General features: G+C 36.0%; 1 protein-coding gene and 1 pseudogene across 1 annotated transcript in view; both read right to left on the bottom strand.

The window, feature by feature from the left end:
- The window catches only part of PTPRQ (protein tyrosine phosphatase receptor type Q), a 276229-nt gene that overhangs the window by 99008 nt on the left and 154089 nt on the right, over nt 1-23132 (bottom strand). The window contains 1 exon segment of the mRNA XM_045288666.1: nt 803-1126. Coding sequence (XP_045144601.1) covers nt 803-1126 — 324 coding nt within the window.
- On the bottom strand, nt 4069-9669 carry LOC115869554 (annotated as a pseudogene).

The raw sequence follows: 23132 nt of genomic DNA on the forward strand, positions 1-23132 counted from the left end.
GTTTGAAGGACTCATTTTATTACTTATTTGCTTTACATGGAAACGATTATAATTCTATGTAGAGTAAGTGCTGCAGAGTAAGTGATAATAGAAAACAATTGATTTAATTATGGAGAATGCTTTTGTCTAAGCAACCAGAGAAACCAGTTAGTTTTAAAAGATAAAACTCAAATTTGAAGAGCAAGTTATATTTTGAGTGAGTTCTATAGAAAAATATTTAAAGAGCATTTTCCTGAATACAAATGTCCTGAAAGATATGTAAGTGGAGGAGGAATTTTAAGAAATTATATTCTGCTTTTCTATATTGTTTTCCTTTCTTCTCATGCTGGGAGTTGTACCCGTGGCTTTACTTGGTCTTAGACCTGTGTATAGATGAAAAGCATAAGATGCTGGGTAATCACACAGCACATATTTGTGTGAAGATGTGTGTGAAGGGGTGTGTGTGTGTGTGAGCTTAAACTGACTAAGTATCAGCGCTTTGTGACAGAAAGGGAAATTGTAACATGGGCCCTAGACGGCAGACAATGTAACCTAATGGCAGACTGCAAGAAGGGCTTCCGACAATGCTTTGTTCCAGTCTCACAATGTAGCACCTCAGCACGTTTCTGGGAGTTTGATATAACTGAAAGTAATAATAACTGAAATCTAATTTGGTTTAAACTAAATTAAAAAAATACTTGTTAGTGCGTGAGCTAGTTCGGGTACTAACAGTAATTTGGTATGTTCAGTGACTTTATACAAGACTGTGTTAGCAGAAATCAGTACAAATATATAATGGGACAAAACTAAATACTTTACTTACGGCCAGGTAGTGTTTGTGTAGAAATCCAGTTTGAAGCATTCCCATAGCCAGCATTGGTGCTGGCAGCCACTTGGAATCTATACCATCTAAATTTCTTTAATCCATATACTGTGTCTTCTGTTAGGTCAGCTTCATAAAGGTATTGGATATTTTGATATTCAATACACTCTTCAGATTCCCATTCTCTGCACTTCTGAGCACGAAGCTGAGTGGTAATCTTGTAATTCTGGAAGTAGCCAAGGATAGTCTCAGGTTTCATCCAGGTCAGTGTTGCACTAGTTGACTGAACATTAGAAAAAGCAATATTTGTGGGAATACTGGGAACTGAAAATGAAAAGAAAAAGGGAAAACAATTGAACTAGCAAACATCTTGTCAAATTCTATGTACAAAACAAATGCAACTTTATGCTGGCAGATTTTAATATGTAATAAAGACTGAACATGAAATGAACAACGGAGATTTCACTGACCGTGAATAAACCATCGAAAGGAAGATACAAGAAGTTCTAAATTTGGAGCACCGTACATGGGCAAATATAAGTGGCTCTTATGAAATCAGGCCCAGCTTTTTCTGAGTGGGGACAACTCTACCACGTTAGTGTAAACATCAGCACCGCAGAATAAAGGAAAGGGGTTAAAACGATTTTCATGTGATGGAACTACTACAGATCTGTAGTTATTACTGCACGTAGACTACATTCTTACACTCAAAGAACTAAGTTTTAAGGTAATATGTCAGAGACCACTGGTTGAAGAAGCAAAAGTAGGAAAAAGGATTAGTTTTCTAATTCCCCATTTTGCTTCTAAATGTAAATGAGCTTATTTAAATGAAACTTTGCCTTCATATATCAGCAAACTTCTATTGGTACAGAAAAAAAAATCACATGCTCATATGATCCTAAATGATTCCTGAAACATAGTCTGTTTTTAACAATTTAATCCCAAGATTGACATTTTCCATATTTGAATATTTTGATTAACCTAATCAAAGTCAATCCTGACAAATAAGAACCAAATATAAGGTTTCTAAGACTGTAAATTTATATTGGCATACATATAAATTTTATGTATGAAGAAAGACAACTATTTTTTAGCTGATTTTTATTTTATCTTTAAATATGTGAAATCAACAAAACATTTTATATAACATAGTCCAATATTTACATTGTCATTACATTTACAAAGTCTGAGGTATGTACACATTATCTTCTTATATATGTTCCTACTTGAAAAATTTGCCAGCAGTGGGAATGTAAAATGCTAAAACCACTTTGGAAAAGTGTGGCAATATCTCAAGCTATTAAATACTGAGTTTCCATTGTTAGTAGATTCCATCCAGTCTACCCCATCCTCTAAGGTCACTATGAATTGGCATTGACTGGAGGCAGTGAGTCAATTTTGTTCGTTTTTTTGTATGGTCCTTCCCCACATAATTGTCCCCCCAAACATATTTGTCATCATGTTTGAGCTCATTGTTAAAGTCACTGTGTCAGTCCATCGCATTGGAATCCTTCCTCTTTTTCGACACCCATTTATTTAAACAAACCAGATTTCCTTTCCCAGAAATAAGTTGCCTCTGATAACACTTACAAAGTACTGAGACCAAGGGCTGCGATCCTCGCATCTAAAGAACATTCTATCAGTACTTCCTCAAAGATAGATTTGTTTTCCCATGTACTTTCAATATTTTCAATGTTCCATGGTACTTTCAACACTACAATCTGAATGTATCGATTCTTCTGTAAACTTCCTGATTCATTGTCCCATGTACACATGCATATTTGGCAATAGAAACTACCATGCCAGGCGCAACCTTTGCTCGTTGACACTTTAAAGAGGACGTCTGCAGCAGATTTGACCCATGTAGTTCATCCGCTGATTTTTCAGCTGCAGCTTCCATGAGCATGGTTTGTGGATCCAGATAACATGAAATCATGGGCATGTTCACTCTTCTCTCCATTTGTCAGGATGTTACTCACTGGCCCAGTTGGATTTTGTTTGACATTACTACCGTCTACTTTGAAGGCCGCGGTCCTTGATTTTCATCAGCAAGCGCCTCAAGCTCCCTTCCCTTTCAGTGAGAAAGATTGTGAAGACTCTTAACAAGCCTTCCCCCAATTCTGATGCCTCATTCTTCATGCAATCAAGGCCTCAAACAGTTTGCTCAGCAGACAGATTGAGCAAGTACAGATAAAGGAAACAAACCTAATGCACACCGTTCCTGACTTTCAACCACGCAGCATCCCCTTGTCCCGATTAAACGACTGCTTCTTGGTCTGTGTTCAGGTACGGCATGAGCAAATTGATCATTTGAAAATCCCATTCTTCAGTGTTATCCATAGTCTGTTATAGTCCCCAAAGGTAAGTGCCTTTGCATAGACAACAAAACACAAGACAACTCTCTGATAGTCTCTGCTTTCAATCAAAATCTATATGATCTGTCAGAAATAATACCATAGCCCTTATTCCACATCTTTCTCTGAATCCAGCTTAGATTAAAGCTCCCTGTTGATGTACTTCTCTGGTCATTTAAAAAATTCTTCAATAAAATTTTACTTGCATGTGCTATTGATATTGTTCAATCACCTCTGCATTCAGATGTCACCTTTCTTTGTACTGGGCACAAATATGAGTCTCTTCCTCTTGTTTAGCCAGGTTAATATCTTCCCAGTTCCTTGGTATAAACTAATGAGATTTTTAGCACTGCGTCGGGTTGTTGAACAGTTTCAATTGGTATTCATCCATTCCTGGAGTCTTGTTTTTTTCACTAATGCCTTCAATGCAGCTTGAACTTTTTCATTCAGTACCATTGAACGTAATCATATGCTACCTCTTGAAATGGTTTCATATTAATTATTTTGGCACAATGATTCTGTGTATTCCTTTCAACTTCTTTTGAGGCTTCCAGTTTAATATTCTGCCCATAACATCCTTCACTATTGCAACTTGAAGCTGCAATTCTTTTCTTAGTTTCTCTCAGCTTGAGAGATGCTGAGTGTGGTCTTTCTTCTTGGCTTCCTAACACCATATCGTTATACATGTCCTTATAATCCTTGACTTTGCCTTCTAGAGCTGCTCTTTTGAAGTTTTCTTGGAGTGTGTGTGGGGGGGATTAACAGTTTATTATGATTTGTATCATTTTAAATATGAGTCCATTAAACCATATAGAAATAAGTCTGCAAAAAATCTGCAAAACAAAACATATTTTGAACATGTTAAGAGTAGACAGATGAGGTCTAATCCCGGATTGTTCAATCACTTCATTATTATGCTATGGCTGCCAAGTAATCCTTATCAGGTGGCTCAACCTCCTAAATTCAGCTTCATCGCAGATTCCAACTTTATTTGACGTTGTTTTCTGTCATCTGTCCTTGAAAGCTTTCCTTTAGAATCACAATGGCTGTATGGATGGTATCTTCAGGTTCCAGGTCCTCATTATGTTTTTTCCAGGAAAGTTTTCCCATTCACATAATTCTTTTACATTTCTGTGGCTTTCCAGGCACAGTCAGCACCAGATGGATCTGACTGAAATGAGTAAGGTCGTCCCTCATTCCAACCACAAATCAGTAAAGAAACTCCAAATGGACATAGGCCACCTGACTGGGCGTATGCTTGCATGCGAGAAGCTACTCTTTGTACCAGCAGGGCTGGGAGAATAGGCTCTTGGTAAACCAGGTAGTACTGGTCAGCTAATTTCTGAGCTCTGTGTACAAGGCTGGTTGGTGTACACTCCACTCATCATACAAAATGGGTTTCTGTTTCTTCTCAGTAGCTAATACCACTCCATGTTCAGCTTTTATTTCTACTGAGGGAGCTCCTCCAGCTACAGCAGCCAAAGCATATTCAATCTGGACATGTTTACCGGAGAGGCTAAATGTTGTCAAAGAAAAGATGTATCCATGTTCCGCCAACTTTACCCGGAGAGCCAAAGCACAATTATCTAAAATTTTCTAGTCAGCTCTTTGAATTCATCACTTCTTCCAATTGCTTTAACTATTTTTCTTTCAAGAGAGCTTTCAGAGTTTCCTCTGTTATTTGCTTTTCAGCCTTTCCTTTCTCTGCTGTCTTTATAATGACTTTTGGTTTCATTATGTATTATGTTCTTAATGAAATCCCACAATGATAGGTGTTCAGTCACTAATGTTCAATGCAGCCTCGAGCCTGTTATTGAGGTGGTCTCAAAATTCAAGTAGAATATAATCCAAGCTTGATTTTGACTCTCAAGGACCTGTATTAATCTTCTTCAGCTTCAACCTGAACTTGCATATGAGCAATTGGTCTGTTTATTGCAGAGTTAGTGCCTGGCCTTGACTTAGCTGAAGATATTAAACTTCTTCATTGTCTTTTCCTGAAGTTGTAATTAATTCCTGTTTATTGTTATCTGGGAAGGCCTGTGCGTGTAGTTGCCCCTTGTGTTGTTGAAAAAAAAGGTATTGGCCATGAATACGTTGGTTTTCTGGCAACATTCTATCATTTGATATCCAGCTTTGTGTCTGTCACAAAGGCCATATTTTCCAACTACTGATTTCTTCTGCTTCCAACTCTCACCTTCCAATTTGTACATTTTTAATTTCAGAATAAAGAAGTAGCAGAATTATTTAATTTTTTTCAATACTAGTTTTAGTATTCACTAATTGCATCAACTAGACTTCATTCTAAGCCTGTAGATGTTTTTCTATCCTAGAGAGCACTGTACTTCAAGATCTATGTTAAAATGGTTTTTTTTTTATGATAAATGCAATGTAATTTCTCTTCAATTTGTCATTCCCAGTTTATAAAGCAGGATTGACCAATGCCATGAACAATACGAGTCCATTTTGAGCTCATTAATGCCCGTGTTATCGATCTTTATGCCTCCAGATAATTTTTGATGAATTCCTTTGGGAAGGCCTTCCAACCTGAAGGGCTCACTTTCTGGCCGTGCATCAGACAATGTTCCCCTGCTATTGATGAGGGTTTCAGGGGCTAATCCCTCATAAGGGGACCATTGGCTCTTTCTCCCTAGTCTGTTCTTAAGTCTGGAAGCTACACTGAACCCTGTTAACCAAGGGTGACCCTGGTGGTGTTTGAAATACCAGTGACATAGGTTCCAGCACCATAGCAACACACAAGTTGTTGCTTTTCACCACAGAATGAAAAATTGACCGGTGAATAGTAGAGAGAGAACATATGACACAGCAATTTCACTCCAAGATACACACTCAAGAACAATGAAAACATATGCCTGCACAAAATGTTGTACAAAAATGCATATAACAGCATTACTCATCCTCAAATGATGGAAATAACTCAAATACGCACCAACTACCAAATGGATAAACAAAAATGTGGAGTATATATAAAATGAAATGATGTAAATAGTGACAGACTGATACACTCTGAACCTCAAATACATTATGCTAAAAATCAGTAACCAAAGACCAAATATTCTGTGATTCCATTCATAATTAATATGCAGAATAGAAATAAATCTAAAAAGACAAAGAGCAAGAGTTACTGAGGGCTGGATGTGTGTTTTAAGGCCATCTAGCTAAAAAGTGTTGGGTTTTTTTGAAGTACAGAGAATTTTCTAAAATTAGTTGTGATGATAGTGGTACATACAGTAATTATTCTAAATTATTCTAAAAAGAATGGTACACTTTAATTGGGAAAATTTTATAGTATGTGAATTATATGAGAAGATTCCATATGTTTGTGGAAAATGGCATGATCTTTCAATTACATTTGCCAGGAATATTTTTGAAGGCCCCACCCCACCCACCTATAATATATTAATAAATCTGTGATTCTATTGTTGTTCAGGAGGTCAATACTGGTTCATAGTTTTTAATAGTCTCCCATTACATTTTGCAGAAAGAAAGGTCTTAATAGAGTAATACTTTTAACTGACAAAGACACAGCTCCAGGCTCTTTCTTTTTGCTTTTGCTTTACCTAGCTCAGAGAAATGCACCAGCCATTGTGATCACTTTTCTAGTAACAGCCGAAATGATGGGTTTTCTACACACACACACACACACACACACACACACACAGAGTTTTGGACACATATAGTCACTTAAATATTTGCTGACTGGTAAATCAATTACTGTGCATTGAATTTTTGTTCAGTCGGTACAAATTCTAGTTCATGTTTTTCAATGAAACAAATAAAAAATAAACCTAATCTGAGACAAAACACAGAGTAAAACTCATAGACATTTAAAAAAATATTATCTCAGAGGAACTCATAAATGACCAACAATAACTCTCATTTTTACCCAGTATCTTTTCTTTTGATGAACTCTTCATTGAACTAGACCATTTCAAGGCAACCGCCCTATTGAATTACAGATACAAAAAGGATTACACTCATTTTAGCATGGAGAATCAGATTTCCATTCTTTAAGAATGACTAAAAACCACAATATTTTTTCTAGTCACAGATGGTACTAATTTGAACACATCATTCCATGCTTCCTGGAGTAATAACGCAGCTTGCTTAGATTTTCTAAACATGACTGAACTGTGATGAAGCGATCAACATTCATTGCCAAGGTATTCAGTAAATTACATTTTTATTTATAAATTATTCTTATCGGTGAAATACTTTCATCATGGTTAAAAGGAAGGCCTGTAGATCCATTTATGAGTTGTTATAGGTTTAAATGCATGCCAACTTTTAGTGATTACTTAGCAGATTCCATCTAAAAGATGAATATGTGCATAAAATGTAATTATTTTGCAAACACCTGGATATCAAGTAGTGGAAGTGGGGGGCCTCCTGACAGATTTCCGTTGTTACTTCTCACTAACCTAGTTAAGTACACTGAGAAGTATGCGGAAGACCATGTTTCATCATTTCTCCTTTTATAACTATGTTTCTATCTTCAAGCCCAGGTGTGCTATTTTAAGCAAACAGATGTCTGATAATTCATATGTATAAAGCATACACCGATGTTGCATAAACTTTACTAATTGATTAACAATACTATATTTTTAAATAATATTACGAGCTGGGATTGATCCCATTGCAGCTAACCATTTTATCTGTACAAAATTTAAATAATCTATAAACCTTCTGAACATACAATATACATTTATAGGGTCTTAGCATACCCAAGAAAAGTAAAGAATTCTAATCCTAGCAGAATGGCTGAATGACATTATTGCAATTCTTGAAAAGTTCAGTACAAAACAAATCTCACGAAATATAACTTTTGCACTGACTTGTACTTAATCAATAGTAATTACTGAACACTCATGCTGTGCACTTGAGCAAGTTATCATTCTTAAGGTGAAAGCTATTCATACACATATAAAAGGTTATTTAGCTAACTGAGACAGTCATAAAGGTGTAATGACAATAGGTAAGGGTTAATGAAGGAAGAACTTCTTTCTGGGACTAAAATGTAAAGAAAAATGTAAGACTTAGCAAAGATGTAGAAGAAACGATGTTTCAATAAAGATGAGAATGGAGAGATATGTAAATTGAAATAAAATATTTAAGGGGTGAAAGTATATAAAGTACAAGGAAGCAACAGTAAATTTTTAGAAGGATTGGGGCATGGTGAGGGTTTTATTGAAAGATAATGAAATTTTAAGAAAGTTTAAGTAGCTCTTATCAAAAATTCAGAACAACTTGCAAAGGCAAGGAAATGGAAAGATCAAATTTCCAAATAGCCTATTATTCTCAGACGGTAAAGTTTACAGAAACCAATTAATGCATTGAATAGATGAAGTACAATCTGGATTTCAATAACAACAACAACACAGCCAGTGAGTCAGTTCCAGCTCATCTTTTTGTAACTCCTCTTGAGGTAAATCTCTTGGAGAGCAGACAGCCTCATATTTTTCTGACAGAGAGGCTGGTATTTTTGAACTGCTTACCCTGAGGTTAGCAGCCCAATGCCTAACCCACAGTGTTATCAGGTCTCCTTGATTGTAATTATAATAAAGAATAATGTAAAATAAAGGCAAAAGAAAACACAAGTAAATATTGGCATGATGTGATTAGCTGGGGACAGAAAATAAATAAAAGCCAAAAAAAAATCAATGAACTCTTGGATGAGAATAATAGATAAAATGTATATTGCACATTTGTGGGATACAAGTCTGCAATTCTACTCAGAGTACTGTAGCAAATACAAAGGGAAAAATTAAGATGATAAGTTTCTGTGACAATAAATAAAGACAAACTAAATGACAATAACATTGAAATAATATCTGCTACTGAGATCAAAGTTGTATTTCTTATAAAATTCATGTAAAAAGTGACCTTGTAATTTAATAAATAGTGTCCTCGGCACTATCATTACATAGTAAAGACTAGATATGTTAAATTAAGGTGTTTCTTATAATGGATCTCAGTGTCAGTGAGTGGTAAAAATTTTAAACATGCTATAGTAAAACCATTTCTTCAGAATTCACTATGCTCGTCTAGCTTCATCGAGACAGATTTCCGAGTAGCTAGGATAGCATTCACCAAGACATCCTCTATTGGGTGGCACTACAATCGGAGAATATGAAGTGACATATTGTGACAAGTGTGGAATTCTAAATCACTTTGTAAGCTTACTCTATCTGCACACAAAATAATGTATCCATAAGAAGGTGCTAGATTTACTAAATGTTGCTGTGTCTTTTCCAATATGGGAGCAGATGCACGACTGGGGCTATATTATTTTATGAACTGTTGCTATAAGTATTTTAGACTCTGAAGCAATTACTGAATATATTATTTATAAAATATTTAAGTACAGCTTATTCTAAAATGCATTTCTGGAGAGTAATATAAGGAAAACAGGTTACAGAACCTTTTATTCAGGCACAAAATAACTTGTTTTACAGAGTCATTAGTTGGATAGCTCTCGATAGCAAGGTACCCCATAATAGCATCTAGACAAATAGTATCTACTGACAATTTTTACTTGAAACTATTTATTACAAGTTGCTCTTATAAGAGTAATAAGATAGCAGAGTTAACTATATATTAGGACTACTGCTACAATAGCTGGAGACCAAACTGAACTATTGACAGGAAGAAATGGCAGACTTGAGTGGATAGGACTGACTGGATGATGGGCATAAGTTAAAAAAACATCAGCTTTGGATGTAGATGAAGGAGAAATGGGTTTGCCCAAGAGGTTAGGTAAAACTAATTGGGGAAACAGCTATGCTTATCAGACAACTGAAACCACGAGTCAATGAACATTTGAGGAGAGTGCTTAGTAAAAAAGAACAGCTAGTGATGAAGAACTGAATCTCTATTCGTGTAGATACCTATTGGAAATGAAGTACAATAGAAAAAAGAAACTCATACCAGTCACTGTCTGGATGATACAGAGTAAATATTTGTTGAATAAATCAACTAGTAATGTACACAATAAATTAGCATATTTATTAATGATGGGTTAATGTATTCCAGTGCTAATTATACTTAAAAGCTTTAAAACCATTACTCTGCTCTAAGGACAATGGCTGTACAGATAATCTTCAAAATACAGAAAAGACCTGGATCCAAAGAATGGGAATATATGTATGTGATTATTATACAATTATATACAATATTATTGTTATATAAATATACTATATGTCTATTGTGTGAGAGTGTAAAATTAAACAGCTATTGGCTCAAGGTGCTGAAGAATAGAGGATAGCCCAGATAGTCTGGGCTGCCAGAGTGTCTAGAAAAAAGAAGGAGCTGTAGAGTGGATAGATCAAATTCTGGACTTAAACTTCACTGTAACTTTTAGCTAATTTCTTAATGGTGCATAAAGGACAATCCAAGAAACACAATGAAAAGCAACAGTGCAAAAACTAATAAAAACTGTAGCTACTGGCAAATGTAGGGGAGGCAGAATCTAGGTTGGAGTCTCAAAAAACAGGGATGAGTAAGCAGGTCAGGCTTTATATGGAAGCCACAGAAAGGCCATACATTTACTTTACTCTCTGTCCTCCGACTCAAGTTTTCATTTCCGAATGATGCCATTCAGGCCCATCTCCACAAGGTGATCAGTCTGCAATTTTGACCTAAATTTAAAAACCCAACATCCATCAAAGAAAATAACAAAATCCAGAATTTCTGCAACAAATGATCAATAATGTACATTATAAACTTTAAAGTTGTTGGGCAGACGGGAAGTCATGGACATGAGGAAAACAGGAGAAAAAGTGATCATTAGAAAGTGACCCAGGGTAACTAAGTTGCAGGAATTAGCAGAAAAGTACTTCAAAAGGCTCATATAATTATTGCATTTGATTTAATAAAAATATCACAATTAAAAAGTAGATAAGGATTCTCAGTGAAGAAATAGAAACAAAATAAGAATCAATACCTAGAATGTAAATACATGTGTCTGAAATGAAAATAAAAAAGACTAGATTTGCTTAATAAATACCAGCGTGATCAAAAGAACTGTTCCAAATGAGAAAGGAGAAGAAAAATCGGAATCAAATGCACAGAGCTTCAATCACTGGAGAAAGAAGATCAAGTAAGATGGGACTGGAGTCACTGCAGGATGGAGGAAGAAGGCAGAAAAAGTTCTGAAAAAATAATGGTTGCATTTTCCCCTCAAATTTTGGAAAAAATATCTATTTTAAAATACAAAAATTCATTGGAATAAGAGTCAAATAAATGTAAGGAAAACAACTGCCCACATTATTGTTAAACTTCTTAAAAGTAAACATTTTATTAACCTTGAAAATTATCAGAGAAAATAACATATTTAACCTACAAGAATAATAATACAACGGTAAGTACTTTCTGACTAGAAACTAGGGACACTGGAACGACAAAAGAATGACAACTTTAGGGAGAGAAAGAAGAAAGAAAAGCAACAACAAACAACACAACCCAAACCTGTCAAGCCAGAATTCTACATTCAGAAGGAAAAAAATGTTCTTTAAATGTCAAAGCAAAACAAAGATATTTGTTTTAGATAAAATCTTGGAGAATTTTTGGCCAGCATTCCCACAGTGCAAGAAATGCTAAAGAAACCCTTCAGCCTAAAGAGAAATTACTCTCACTGCATCTTGGACCTATCACGATAAATGAAGAACACCAAAAAGGCAATAGGTGCAAAGGAAATTAGTTCAGCAAAATGTCTCCAGGCTCCATAATAAAATAGCTCAGTGGGGCTTCTTACCAACACAGAACTATATACATAAGTATGTTGCTGGTGGTGTTGTCAAGTCAGTGTGAGTCCTGGGTTCTGTATGTGCAATGGAAGGAACACTCCGGGGTGTCATCCACACAATCGTGGCTATGTGTGAGCGCAGTGTTGTCGCCACTGTGACAATCCATCTTCATAAAGGTTTTCCTCTTTTCCGCTACCCCTCTACTGTACCAAACATGATGTCCTTTTCCAGGGACTGGTCTTTCCTGACACCATGTCCAAAGTCCATGAGATGGAGTCATGCTATGCTTACTTCACTGGAGAATTCGGCTGGACTTCTCCCAGGACAAGCGTGTCCGTTCTTTGGGCAGTCCACAGTGCTTCGGGTGCTCCTTGCCAGCACTGTGATTCAAATGCATCCATCTCTTCAGTCTTCCTTAGTCAATGTCCGGCTTTCACATGCACATGAGGTGATTGAAAATACGATGGATTGGGCCAGGTGCAAGATACTCCTCAAAGTAAAATCCTTGCTTTTTGGCATTTTAACATATATAGATGTATGGTACTTTAATATTTCAAAACAACTTCACAAAATATGGATGGTATTATACTTTTTAAAATTTTTTGCACATTTTATATGAAATTTTATATTAACTTAAGTAGCTATTGTAGTAAAGGAGCTATAATGTAATATCTTGAGAAATCACTACAAAAATAATAATACAAGAAAATATAAATAAAAAACTAACAGGATTTAAAATAGGATGTTAAGGACATTAAAATAACCTGCAAAAAAAAAAAAATAAATAACCTGCAAGAAGAACATAGGAACTAAAAATGGTGGGACAAATAAAAAAACAAACACCAAAGAGTAAATTCAATTCAATTAAATTAATGATAACTTTAAATCTAAATGTAAATTAATGATAACTTTAAATCTAAATGTAAATCTAAATGATAACTTTAAATCTAAATATTTTATGTAAAAGGCAAATATAATCATACTGGAATTTTTTTTTACTTGATGGTGTTCAAAAGATAGCCTTTAAATATAATGGCATGATTCAAAAGTAAGTTTATAAAGAGATAAGCAATACAAGTAAAAGAACAATAGTTTGTGGCTATATTACTACCAGACACAATAGCCTTTAAAACAAGGAATATTCCCAGAGAGAAAAGGGACAGTTTATAATGTTAGAAGGTCAATTAGTCAGGAATCCATAATATTAATAAACATATGTGTTTAATAAAAACATTTCACATGAAGCAAAAGCTGGCTTAACCAGAATAAAACAAGAAAGCTACAGTAATATTTGGTGATTTTAATATTGTCTTCTCATTAACTAGTGTACTAAAAAGATCAAGGATACAGATATGAAAAAATATGATCAATCTCATCAAGCAATCACACAATACCCAATAACGGGACAATGACTACATTGGACAACCAATAAGGAAGACCAGAGCACTGATACATGTAAATGTGGGTGTAGGTGAAGACTAGTGAGAGAACTGGGGACTGCCAGGCCCAACATATCTGCCTGCAGGAATTACAGCCAGATGCTCCTGAGGAGCCAAGGGATCAAGAATTCATCTTCCTAATTGTGGACACTTTCAGCGGAGACCAGTCCCTGAGAAAGTACATCATGCTCAGTAGAGGTGGTCACCAGAACGGTGGAAGTCCCTCAGGGAAGGTAGCTACAGTGACACAGTAGCTACGGTGGCTCAAGTGTAACAACTGTGAGGGTGGGGGGTGGGCAGGAGTGAGAGGTGTTTTGCTTTGTTGAAAATGGGGTCCTGAAAAGTCACAACCGACTTAACAGAAACTAACAAAAATAACACTGCCAATTACTGGGGTGGGGGACCCCCAATTTTTCATGTGCACAAAGGAAAACACTCAAATGTTAAATTATATTTTGAGCATAGGAATAGCTTCACTTAAAATGACTCTAAATTTTAAAATATTACGTCTTATGGAAATATTCCCTGACAAATCAATGAATGAACTAAAATCCTATGGTGTAAGGCTATCTACAAAAGTCCCAAATATTTGTAAATTAAACAGATATTTAAGTAATCAGGGTTCAAAGGAAACTCAAGCTAAATTAGAAAATGCATTAATCTGGAAAAAAAAGATAATATGTGATCAACAGCTAAAAAACTATTTAGAATATAATTTATATCTACAAATGATTGTCTTTTAAAAAGAAAATGACTTGAAAAATCATTGTTATGGCTTGAGTTACATCCTCTAAAACTATGTGTTGCAAATCTAACTCCTAGACCTGGTTTTCAAATCCCCACTTGATGACGGGGTCTCTTTCCTAATGGTAATGAGACAGGATGGCACAGGGGTGCATGTGTGTCCATGTCTTTTGAGCTGTAGAAGAAATGAAACAAGGAGCCCGAGAGGGAAAGAAGTGCCAGCCACACCGAGGTCCACAGAGACAGAGCCCGGACCTTTCCCAGGAGCTACGGAGGCAAAAAGCCTCTCCGCCAGCCTGCACTTTGAATTTTGACTTTTAGCCTCCTAAATCATGAGAAAATAAAATTCTGTTCATTAAAGTGTGTCTGTTATAGTAACTCATGACAGACATAAAGGCCAAAGTACATTTAACCCAAAATATTTAGAGAGAAGCAAATGTAAAACACAGTTAAGAAATGTTTTAAACTCAAGATTAAATTTTATAGAAAAGTTAAGAAATTTAAACTATCCATAGCGAGTGGCAGTACATCATGACAGATGCCAAACCACCATAAGTTAATAAATTTGACATCTCACATGAAATGGTCAAATTCTTTATAACTACAACCTACCCCAAATGATATAGAAAGCATGAATTGTCCTATATTTATTAAGAAGGTGAACATAAACTAATTAGCTTTAGAAAATGACTATTTGGCAGCACAATCTTGGTATAAAAATTAAAAGAAATATATAATTTTTTAAATGGAAGGTTGTTTATTTTGAATACAGATACCAAACTCCTAAGCAAAAATGAGCAAACCAACCCCCCCAAAACAAATATGTTGATATCAAGGGGATTCCAACTCATAGTGACCCTATGGGGGAGGGTTTACAATATTGTATATCTTTATGGAAGCAGACTACCCCATCTTTCTCCTATGGAAAGACTAGTAGGTTTGAATTACCAACCTTTCAGTTAGCAGCCAACTATTAAACCACAACATCACAAATCCCAAAACAAACTCACTGCCATTAATTTGATTCCAACTCATAGCAGCCCTGTAGAATGGAGTAGACTTCTACCCTGGGGCTTTCTGTGACTATACCTCACTGTGGAAGTGGAAAGCCTCATCGTTCCCTGAAACAGGAAAAAATCACCTGGTGCTTTTGAACTGCCGACCCCACAGTTAGCAGTGCGAAGTATATCCTACTACGCCACCATGACTCCCCTACTGCTAGAGTTGATGCCTGGAATTCAGACTTCTAACCTCATAAACTGTGATAAAATACATGTTTTTCAAAGCTTTCTATTTGTGGTTTTTCTCTTATAGTAACACTAAGAAATGAAGACACTATTGTTTCATTAAATAGCAATCATCCCCTCAAAACAGGATTCGTATTGTTACTATACTATGTTAATTGGAATTGTATTAAGTAAAAAGTACTGCTAGCTCTTAAACCCCCCAAATCACAACATTGATAGCCGATGCCAATCATGAGCAGTGTCAATATCATTTGCAATATCTGTCATTTATTGGCCACTGCACATCTATATTTTCAGTTCATATACACAGCAATATATATAGTGCTGTTGCCTCTTTGTTGTTCACAGATAAACTCACCTGACATACTTGCCAACAAAGATGAACCAATTTGAATTTGAACCAGATATAAATGAAATATTAAAGAGCAAATAGAGGAGCATAAGAATTCTGATACTGTTGTCATTCAAGAGATTTTAAATAAACAGCCAGAGTACTTATCGGAAACAGACTTCCACACTTGAATGAGAAACATGGTCAAAAGATGCATATGTCTCAAATAACACACCACTAACATAATAACTTCACATTAAAGGACTCTCAGAAATATTACAAAACATTGACAGTGAAGTTGATCCTAACTTTGAAAGGATTATAACAATTTACCAAGCCTTAGGAAGGATAATTGAGATGAGAAAAAGCAACCAATCTTAATGAGTTTTTCAAAAAAAGAAAATGGTTTAATACTTAATGTGTCTACTTTTTAAATTATAGGATAATGTATAAATATTTTTATTTCCTACAAGTTTATAACACAACTAAGAATTTTTAATATTGTGACAAAAATTTTAAAGATACTGAAGCAATCAAAATTTTCTCACTGATTATTAATATTTAGCATAAACTCAACCTGAAATCATTTTTATGCTCCTGTTTTATCCTTAAAGGGACTGACTGTATGTGAATAGGTAAAATCTACACAAAAGTGCACAAAGGCATAAGTAATCCAGGAAATGCTAAGTGAAACGGGAACAGGATATACTTTTATGCCACTGTAGTGGCAAGAACTATTGGTGACACCCAATGCTGGTGAGAATGAGAGCTAGAACTTCTAGTTTATGGGTATGTGGGTAGTTAAAATAGAATAACCATGTAATAAAACTGTTGGACTTTTGAACATTTAAAGATTTGTTCAGGTTATTTATTGCTGCTTTATGTATAAAAATGTATCTTTTCTCTTAAGATTTCTAATGTCTATAAGAAGTCAAATGATAACATGTGTATGAGTATAAACACATATGTACATGGTGTATGTGCATCTATACACATACCAATTTATAAATATACCACATAGACAACATATATGCATATATATACACGTACATCTACAGCTAATAAACCACAGTTAGACACGTCATATAAAAAGACACAATATCTCAAACCTACAACAGCTTGAGTTTCACAATTATATTGAAATAACTATAACCAGACATAAAAAAATTCATATAACTTAAGAACTGCAATTAAACCAAATTGACTAAAATCAGGACAGTGGTTAACTGAAGGCTGGAGCTAGGGGCCAAGGAAATATGCTGCTGGGAATGGAAGGATTGAGGATTGAGCGGTAGTTAAATGAATACTTAGTGAATTTGTCAAAAGGAGCCTTGATTGTGGAGTGGCCATGACCACAGGTCAGCAGTTCAAAACCACGCACCACTCCTCAGGAGAAAGATAAGACTTTCTACTTCCATGACAAGTTACAGTCTTAGAACTCACAGGCAGTTCTACCCCGCCCTGAAGGGCTCCTATGAGTTGGAATTTATCCAATGACAAAGGATGCTGCTTTCAGCTATCTGTCAAACTCAACTGTACAAGTACGTCTCTGTGCATTTCACTGTATATAAGTTTCTGATAAGAAAATGACAATTTTTAAAGAAAGTTTTGCTGCAGGTAAGATAGCATTAATGTTCAAAATAAGTCACAAATAATATATATATATATAGGAATTAAGATTCTAATATTTCCTAGATAATGATTTTATAATGCTGAATTTATTTTCTATTTTTTTTAACTAAAAGATCATTTCATTGGGGGCTTTTACAGCTCTTATAACAATCCATACATCAATTGTATCAAGCATATTTGTACATATGTTGCCATCATTATTTTTTAAACATTTACTTTCTATTTGAGCCCTTGGTATCAACTCCCCTATTTTCCCTCCTCCCCGTCCTGCCCTCATGACCCCTTGATAAATTATAATTTTTATATCTTACACTGACTGCTGTCTCCTTCCCCTCCCCCCCAGTTTGTTTGTCCTCCAGGTAGGGAGTGGGGTGGTTATATGTCAATCATTGCAATTGGTTCCCCATCCTCCCTTTCTCTCTCCACCTTCCCCCTACCCTTCTGGTTCCACTACTCCCAAGATTACTGAAGACAAAATGGGTCCACAAGCAAATGTGGTGAAGAAAGGGGATGGTGTCCGGCTATCAAAAAATATAGTGTCTGGGGTCTTAAAGGCTTGAAGATAAACAAGCAGCCATTTAACTAGCTGCAAAGCAACTAGCCTGCATGGAAGAAGCACATCAGCCTGTGTGATCATGAGGTGTCAGACTGGATCAGATAACCCAAAACATCAGAAGACCAGAAACAAACAAATAAAACACCATATTGTTGAGAACGATGGGGGTCAGAGCTGAGACTTAAAACCCATCTGTAGATAATAGGACATCCCTTCATAGAAGGGTCACAAGAAGGGATGAGTCAACCAGGGCACAGTAGAACTGATGAAACACACAATATTCCTCTGTTTCCATGAGGATTCCTCACCCCCCGCCCCCCTATCATGACCCCAGTCCTGTCTTTCACTGCAGGCTAGATGGGAGCATGTGCACACATACATATAAGAGATGAGGTCATGAAACATAGAATGCTGAAATTTTTATACAGAAATTATGACTAGATTTTGTTTTATTGTACCTTTTGTGTAACCATACTAGAAATTAGCCCAAGTGTGACACTTACTTTCAACCATCTTTTGGTAACTGCGGAGTCTGTTGGCTCTAGAGAAATTCATCCTATCCTGATTTTCATAAGTATATATTCTACATTTAAACATTTTTCTGCAATAGCATCTTAAACACAAAGGTAGTTTTAAATTCCAGGTTAAAATGTCAAACTATTATCCTTTCATATAAAACAATGATCATTAATGCAATGGCTCTTCAATGACCTGCTAGCACAAGAGGTGAGGTTTTGGACTGCTAACTGATAGATAAATAGTACAGACCTGCTAGCTGCTTCAGAGTTAACAAATGGAACAGTTGTTTCTTTAAAGATTTATAACCTTTGAAACCTTATGGAGCAGTTCTATTCTGTCCTATCGGGTTAGCTACAAGTCAAAACTGACCAAAGAGCATGAGTTCTGTTGTTGTTTAGTTGTTTGATGGTGGTTTGAAGCCCTCATCCCAACATGGGAAGTGTATGTAGCAATTTGCTTCAGTAAAGTTGTGGACTTTGGGGGCAGTTCTACTCTGGGGCACTAAGGACACATAAGGTCACCATAACTCACAATCAATACAGTGACAAAGGGTTTGGGGTCTGTCAGTGCATTATTTAATGCACAATGAGTTCTTTTTAAAAACAACAACAAAAAATATCTGAAATGAGCTAATTGCACCAGAAAATGGGACGACTGATTTCTTTCAAGCTATTTTAGTTGGCATTGACTTCATTATTGTGATTCATATGGATTAATATTCATTATCTTTGTAACATTGCAATTTATGTTTAGTGATTCTTAATAATAAGATATCCAAGTACAAAATCCATGGATGATTTATTGGAGGTTTCAGTAAATAGACTGTAAAAAAATTACACTGATAGTTGATTAATAAACTATTGTGTGAATTTTGAAAGTGTCTACCCTTGGAATGGCTGAAGTTATGCATGTCTAACAATAACATGTGTGTGATTTTTTTTAAACTATATATAGCTTCCTCCCCCAAAGTTGTGTTTTTTAAAAAAAACAATGACACTTGTATTATTTAGAATTCACTAAGATAATGTTAACAATAATTTGCAGAACACTCTTTGAATCATTTTCTTATATTCATGTTGCATAGATCTTAAACTGAATCTAAAGTAATGTAATATGACTTAAGATGTTTTTCTATCAATAAGATTCACTTATCCTACATTTCAGAATTTTTGCATTACCGGTAAATGTTTTTTCATGAAGCATTTTCTACAAGCAAAGAGCATATTACTAAGACTTTCAAGCAATATGGTTACCAAAAAGGAAGAAAGGCACTTTTAGAAACACACACCCACACCCACACACACCACTTAAAGAGAGAAGGAAGCAAGTTTTGTTTTTAATGAGGTGAAGCGCGGTGGGGGAGGAAGTTGATAGGTGAAGGCTGTTGTGGAAAGTATCGGCTACAGCTGCATAGGACAGGAATGGAAAATAATGTAATAAGATATGCCCCAGTTCCTAAACGCGTTAATAAAAACGGTGCCTAAAGAACAGCTGGCTTTAGGTGGAGCAAGGATGAAGAAAAGAGTGGCTACCTAGAGTTCCCTTAAAGAAAAGTATTAGAACATCGGTGAGGCCAAGGAGAATTATGCAGAATAGTATATTAACTTTTTACAGAAGAAATGCATTTAAAACTAATTTTGAATCTATAACTTACCCAATTTGATATGAAAGTATATTATAAAATAGCAAGTATTACACTTTTGGGGCTGATTTTTGATCAAAATTGAAATATGATTATGAAAACTTATAAAATTTCCCAGAAATATTTAAGTATCTTACCAGCTGCGTTATTGTAATGTTTCCGTTTGTTGTTGGTTAGGCACATGTCTGCTGTTGCAGTGTTGCTAGTATCTTATTTGTGGTGACCCTGCGGACTACAGACTGACACGCTCCGGGTCCTGCCCCACCCTCACACTGCTCGTACACTAGAGCCCACCCTTGCTGTTAATCCGTCTCATTAGGGGGTTCTCATTGTCACTGATCCTCTACTTCATTGAGCCTGGTGCTGCTATACGGGGACAGACCCTCCTGATAACATGTCCAAAGTACACGAACTAAAGTCTCATCACACTAGTTGGTAAGGAGAATTCTGCTTTTACTTCTTTGAAAACAGATTTGTTTATTCTTCTGGCAATCTATATACAGTATATTCCATATTCCTCACAGCACTACAATCAAGTGCATTAACTCTTCTTTGACCTTTTGAGGTCATTATACAGCTCTTGTACACAGAGGAGACAATTGAAAACTAACAAATGTTAAATCAGTCAAACTCTAGTCGTCAAAGGGATTTTTTTTCTTTTTAGCACTTTGAAGAGGTCCTTTGCAGTAAATTTTCCCAATGTAGTATCAACTTTGATTTCTTGGCTGCTGCTTCTATTGGTGTTGATTACAGATCTAAGTAAAATGAAATCCTTAACAGCTTCATTATTTCCTTTATCTATCAAGATGTTTCTTATTCAGTTGCGAAGGGTTTTTCTTCTTCTTCTTCATTTTAAGGTGCTTTGGACATGTTATCGCGAGACCAGTCCATAGAAAAGGACATCCTTGTTGGTACAGCAGAGGGGTAGCAAGAAAGAGGAAGACCCCCCACAGTGGCTGCAACGTAAGAAGACCTGTGAGGGTGGCGCTGGAGCAGATCTGCTGAGTCGCACTGACTCAGCACCTAACAAGGACAACCTACCCTGAAGATACAGTTTTCAGTTTCCATCACTAAGGGCTTCGAGGCCTCTTTGCTTTTCTGTAAGCAAGGGGTGGTGCCATCTGCAGACAGAAGATTTATAATGAATCTCCCTCCTTTTCTAATGGCACATTCTCCATCGAGTCCAATGTATCAGTTATTTGTTTAAGCTTACAGATAAAATAAATATAAAGAATATAACCCTAATGCATATTCTGACCCAGGCAGTCTCTCCTTGTTCTTTTCAAAGGACTGTCAAATGGTCTACGTCCAGGTTCTGCATGACAATACCTGTTATGACATTCCTTCCAGTGTTATCCAGTTTGTTATGACCCACACAGCTGAACGCCTGCGCATCGTCAATTAAAAACAAGGTAAATCATTCTGATTTTACCCGTTAGCCAAGAGCAGGTATCCCTCATTCCACATTCTCAGTGGAATCCAGCTTGAATAGCTGGATGTACAACTGCAACCATTTGAAAAATTAACTTCAGAAAAACCTTGGTTTTGTGTAACATCAAAGATGTCATTCGATAATTGTTACATGCTGTTAGATCATATTTCTTTGGAAATATGTATCTTATCCAGTCAGTTAACCAGATTTCGTGGCATCGATGAGTGAGGGGTTCCGGCACTGCATACACCTGTTTAACTGAGGTGTCAACTAAGTCCACATGGAAGAAGCCTGCCAGCCTGTGTGGTCCAAGAATTATAAATAATAAAGCCTAAATCCAAAGAAGAGAATGGTGTCAGAGCTCCTACTGTGCACACCCAGATTGCCGAAGACTATGGACGGCACTGGAAGCCCCAGATGGACTTGCTGGTGCCCGCATGGATTACATCTCCAGTGACTACCCTCTGATCATTAGTCTAAGGATGTTAGAAGCCTGGGTACCATACTGAGAGCATTGTAAAACTGGTAATGGCAGATATAGTTAGGTTAAAATGCAACACCATCATTTTATGTCCCTTCTGACCCATTTTAAAGTTGTCCCAGTTCTTAATATTTCCTGCCTTCTCTTTGACTGAGGTTTACTGTTTTATCTAGCCATTATTGTTGCTTTATGTTTGTTTAAATTGTATGATTTTATATAATTGTGTTTTGTTTCATATGAATTTCTGTATATGAAATCCAGGATAGGTAGATTTATAAAGACAGTAACTGAATAGGGGCAGGGGAAGATGGGGAGGGTGGAATCGGGGAGCTAACAACAATGAGTATGAGAAGAGAATGTTCTGAAATTGACTGTGGTGATGATTGCACACATCTTCTTAATACGACTGAATGATTAAATTGTATCATATGTGAAGTATATGCCATTAAAACTGTTAAAAAAGAAAAAGGTGTTACCAACCCAAACTCACTCAGTGACGCCAAAGCACAATGACCAGATGATCTGCTTCCATGAAGATGAGCCAAGAAAACCCTATGGAGCAGTTCTAGTCTGTAACACATGGTGCCACCGTTAACTGAAAATGAGTCAATAGTTCTATCCATCATGCCGATCTCATGAATAATGACATTGACAGTACTTTAGTCCATTCATAATTTCCTTCATGTTAGACACTTCCTTATAACCCACTGGATTGAATTAGCCCTTTTCCCAAATGTATTGAAATCCTGCCTATTTGCTGTTATGATTTATAATCTTAAATCTGTTGGCTTTGGGTAGAACAGATTGCCTAACATCATGCAATCAATCAATCAACCAATCGAGGTTTTGCCACACTAGGGTGGATTCTAAATCTAATTATTTCTGAGTTATAAGATGACCAGATTAAGCAGAAGCTCACAGGCCTCGGGAAGCTAGACACTGTGTGAACATTACCAAGAACAAAGGAATACTTGAGATACCAACAGGAAAGTAATCTACACAGCCAGAAACCCTATTTGGAATTTTAGCCTTCCAAACTGTGAGAAGATAAAAGTATTTTTTAAATCCACCTACTTGTGTTAGAGCAGTACTGGCTAACTATGACACCCGTCACTCAAGATACCGCAAATAAAAATAAGAATATTCTTTGATATGTGCAATCAGAATTTTCTTGCTAGTATACTGAGGGAC

Source organism: Echinops telfairi, unplaced genomic scaffold (genome assembly GCF_000313985.2).
Source record: "Echinops telfairi isolate 266 unplaced genomic scaffold, ASM31398v2 ScPeMD7_2;HRSCAF=8, whole genome shotgun sequence".
Taxonomy (NCBI): domain Eukaryota; kingdom Metazoa; phylum Chordata; class Mammalia; order Afrosoricida; family Tenrecidae; genus Echinops; species Echinops telfairi.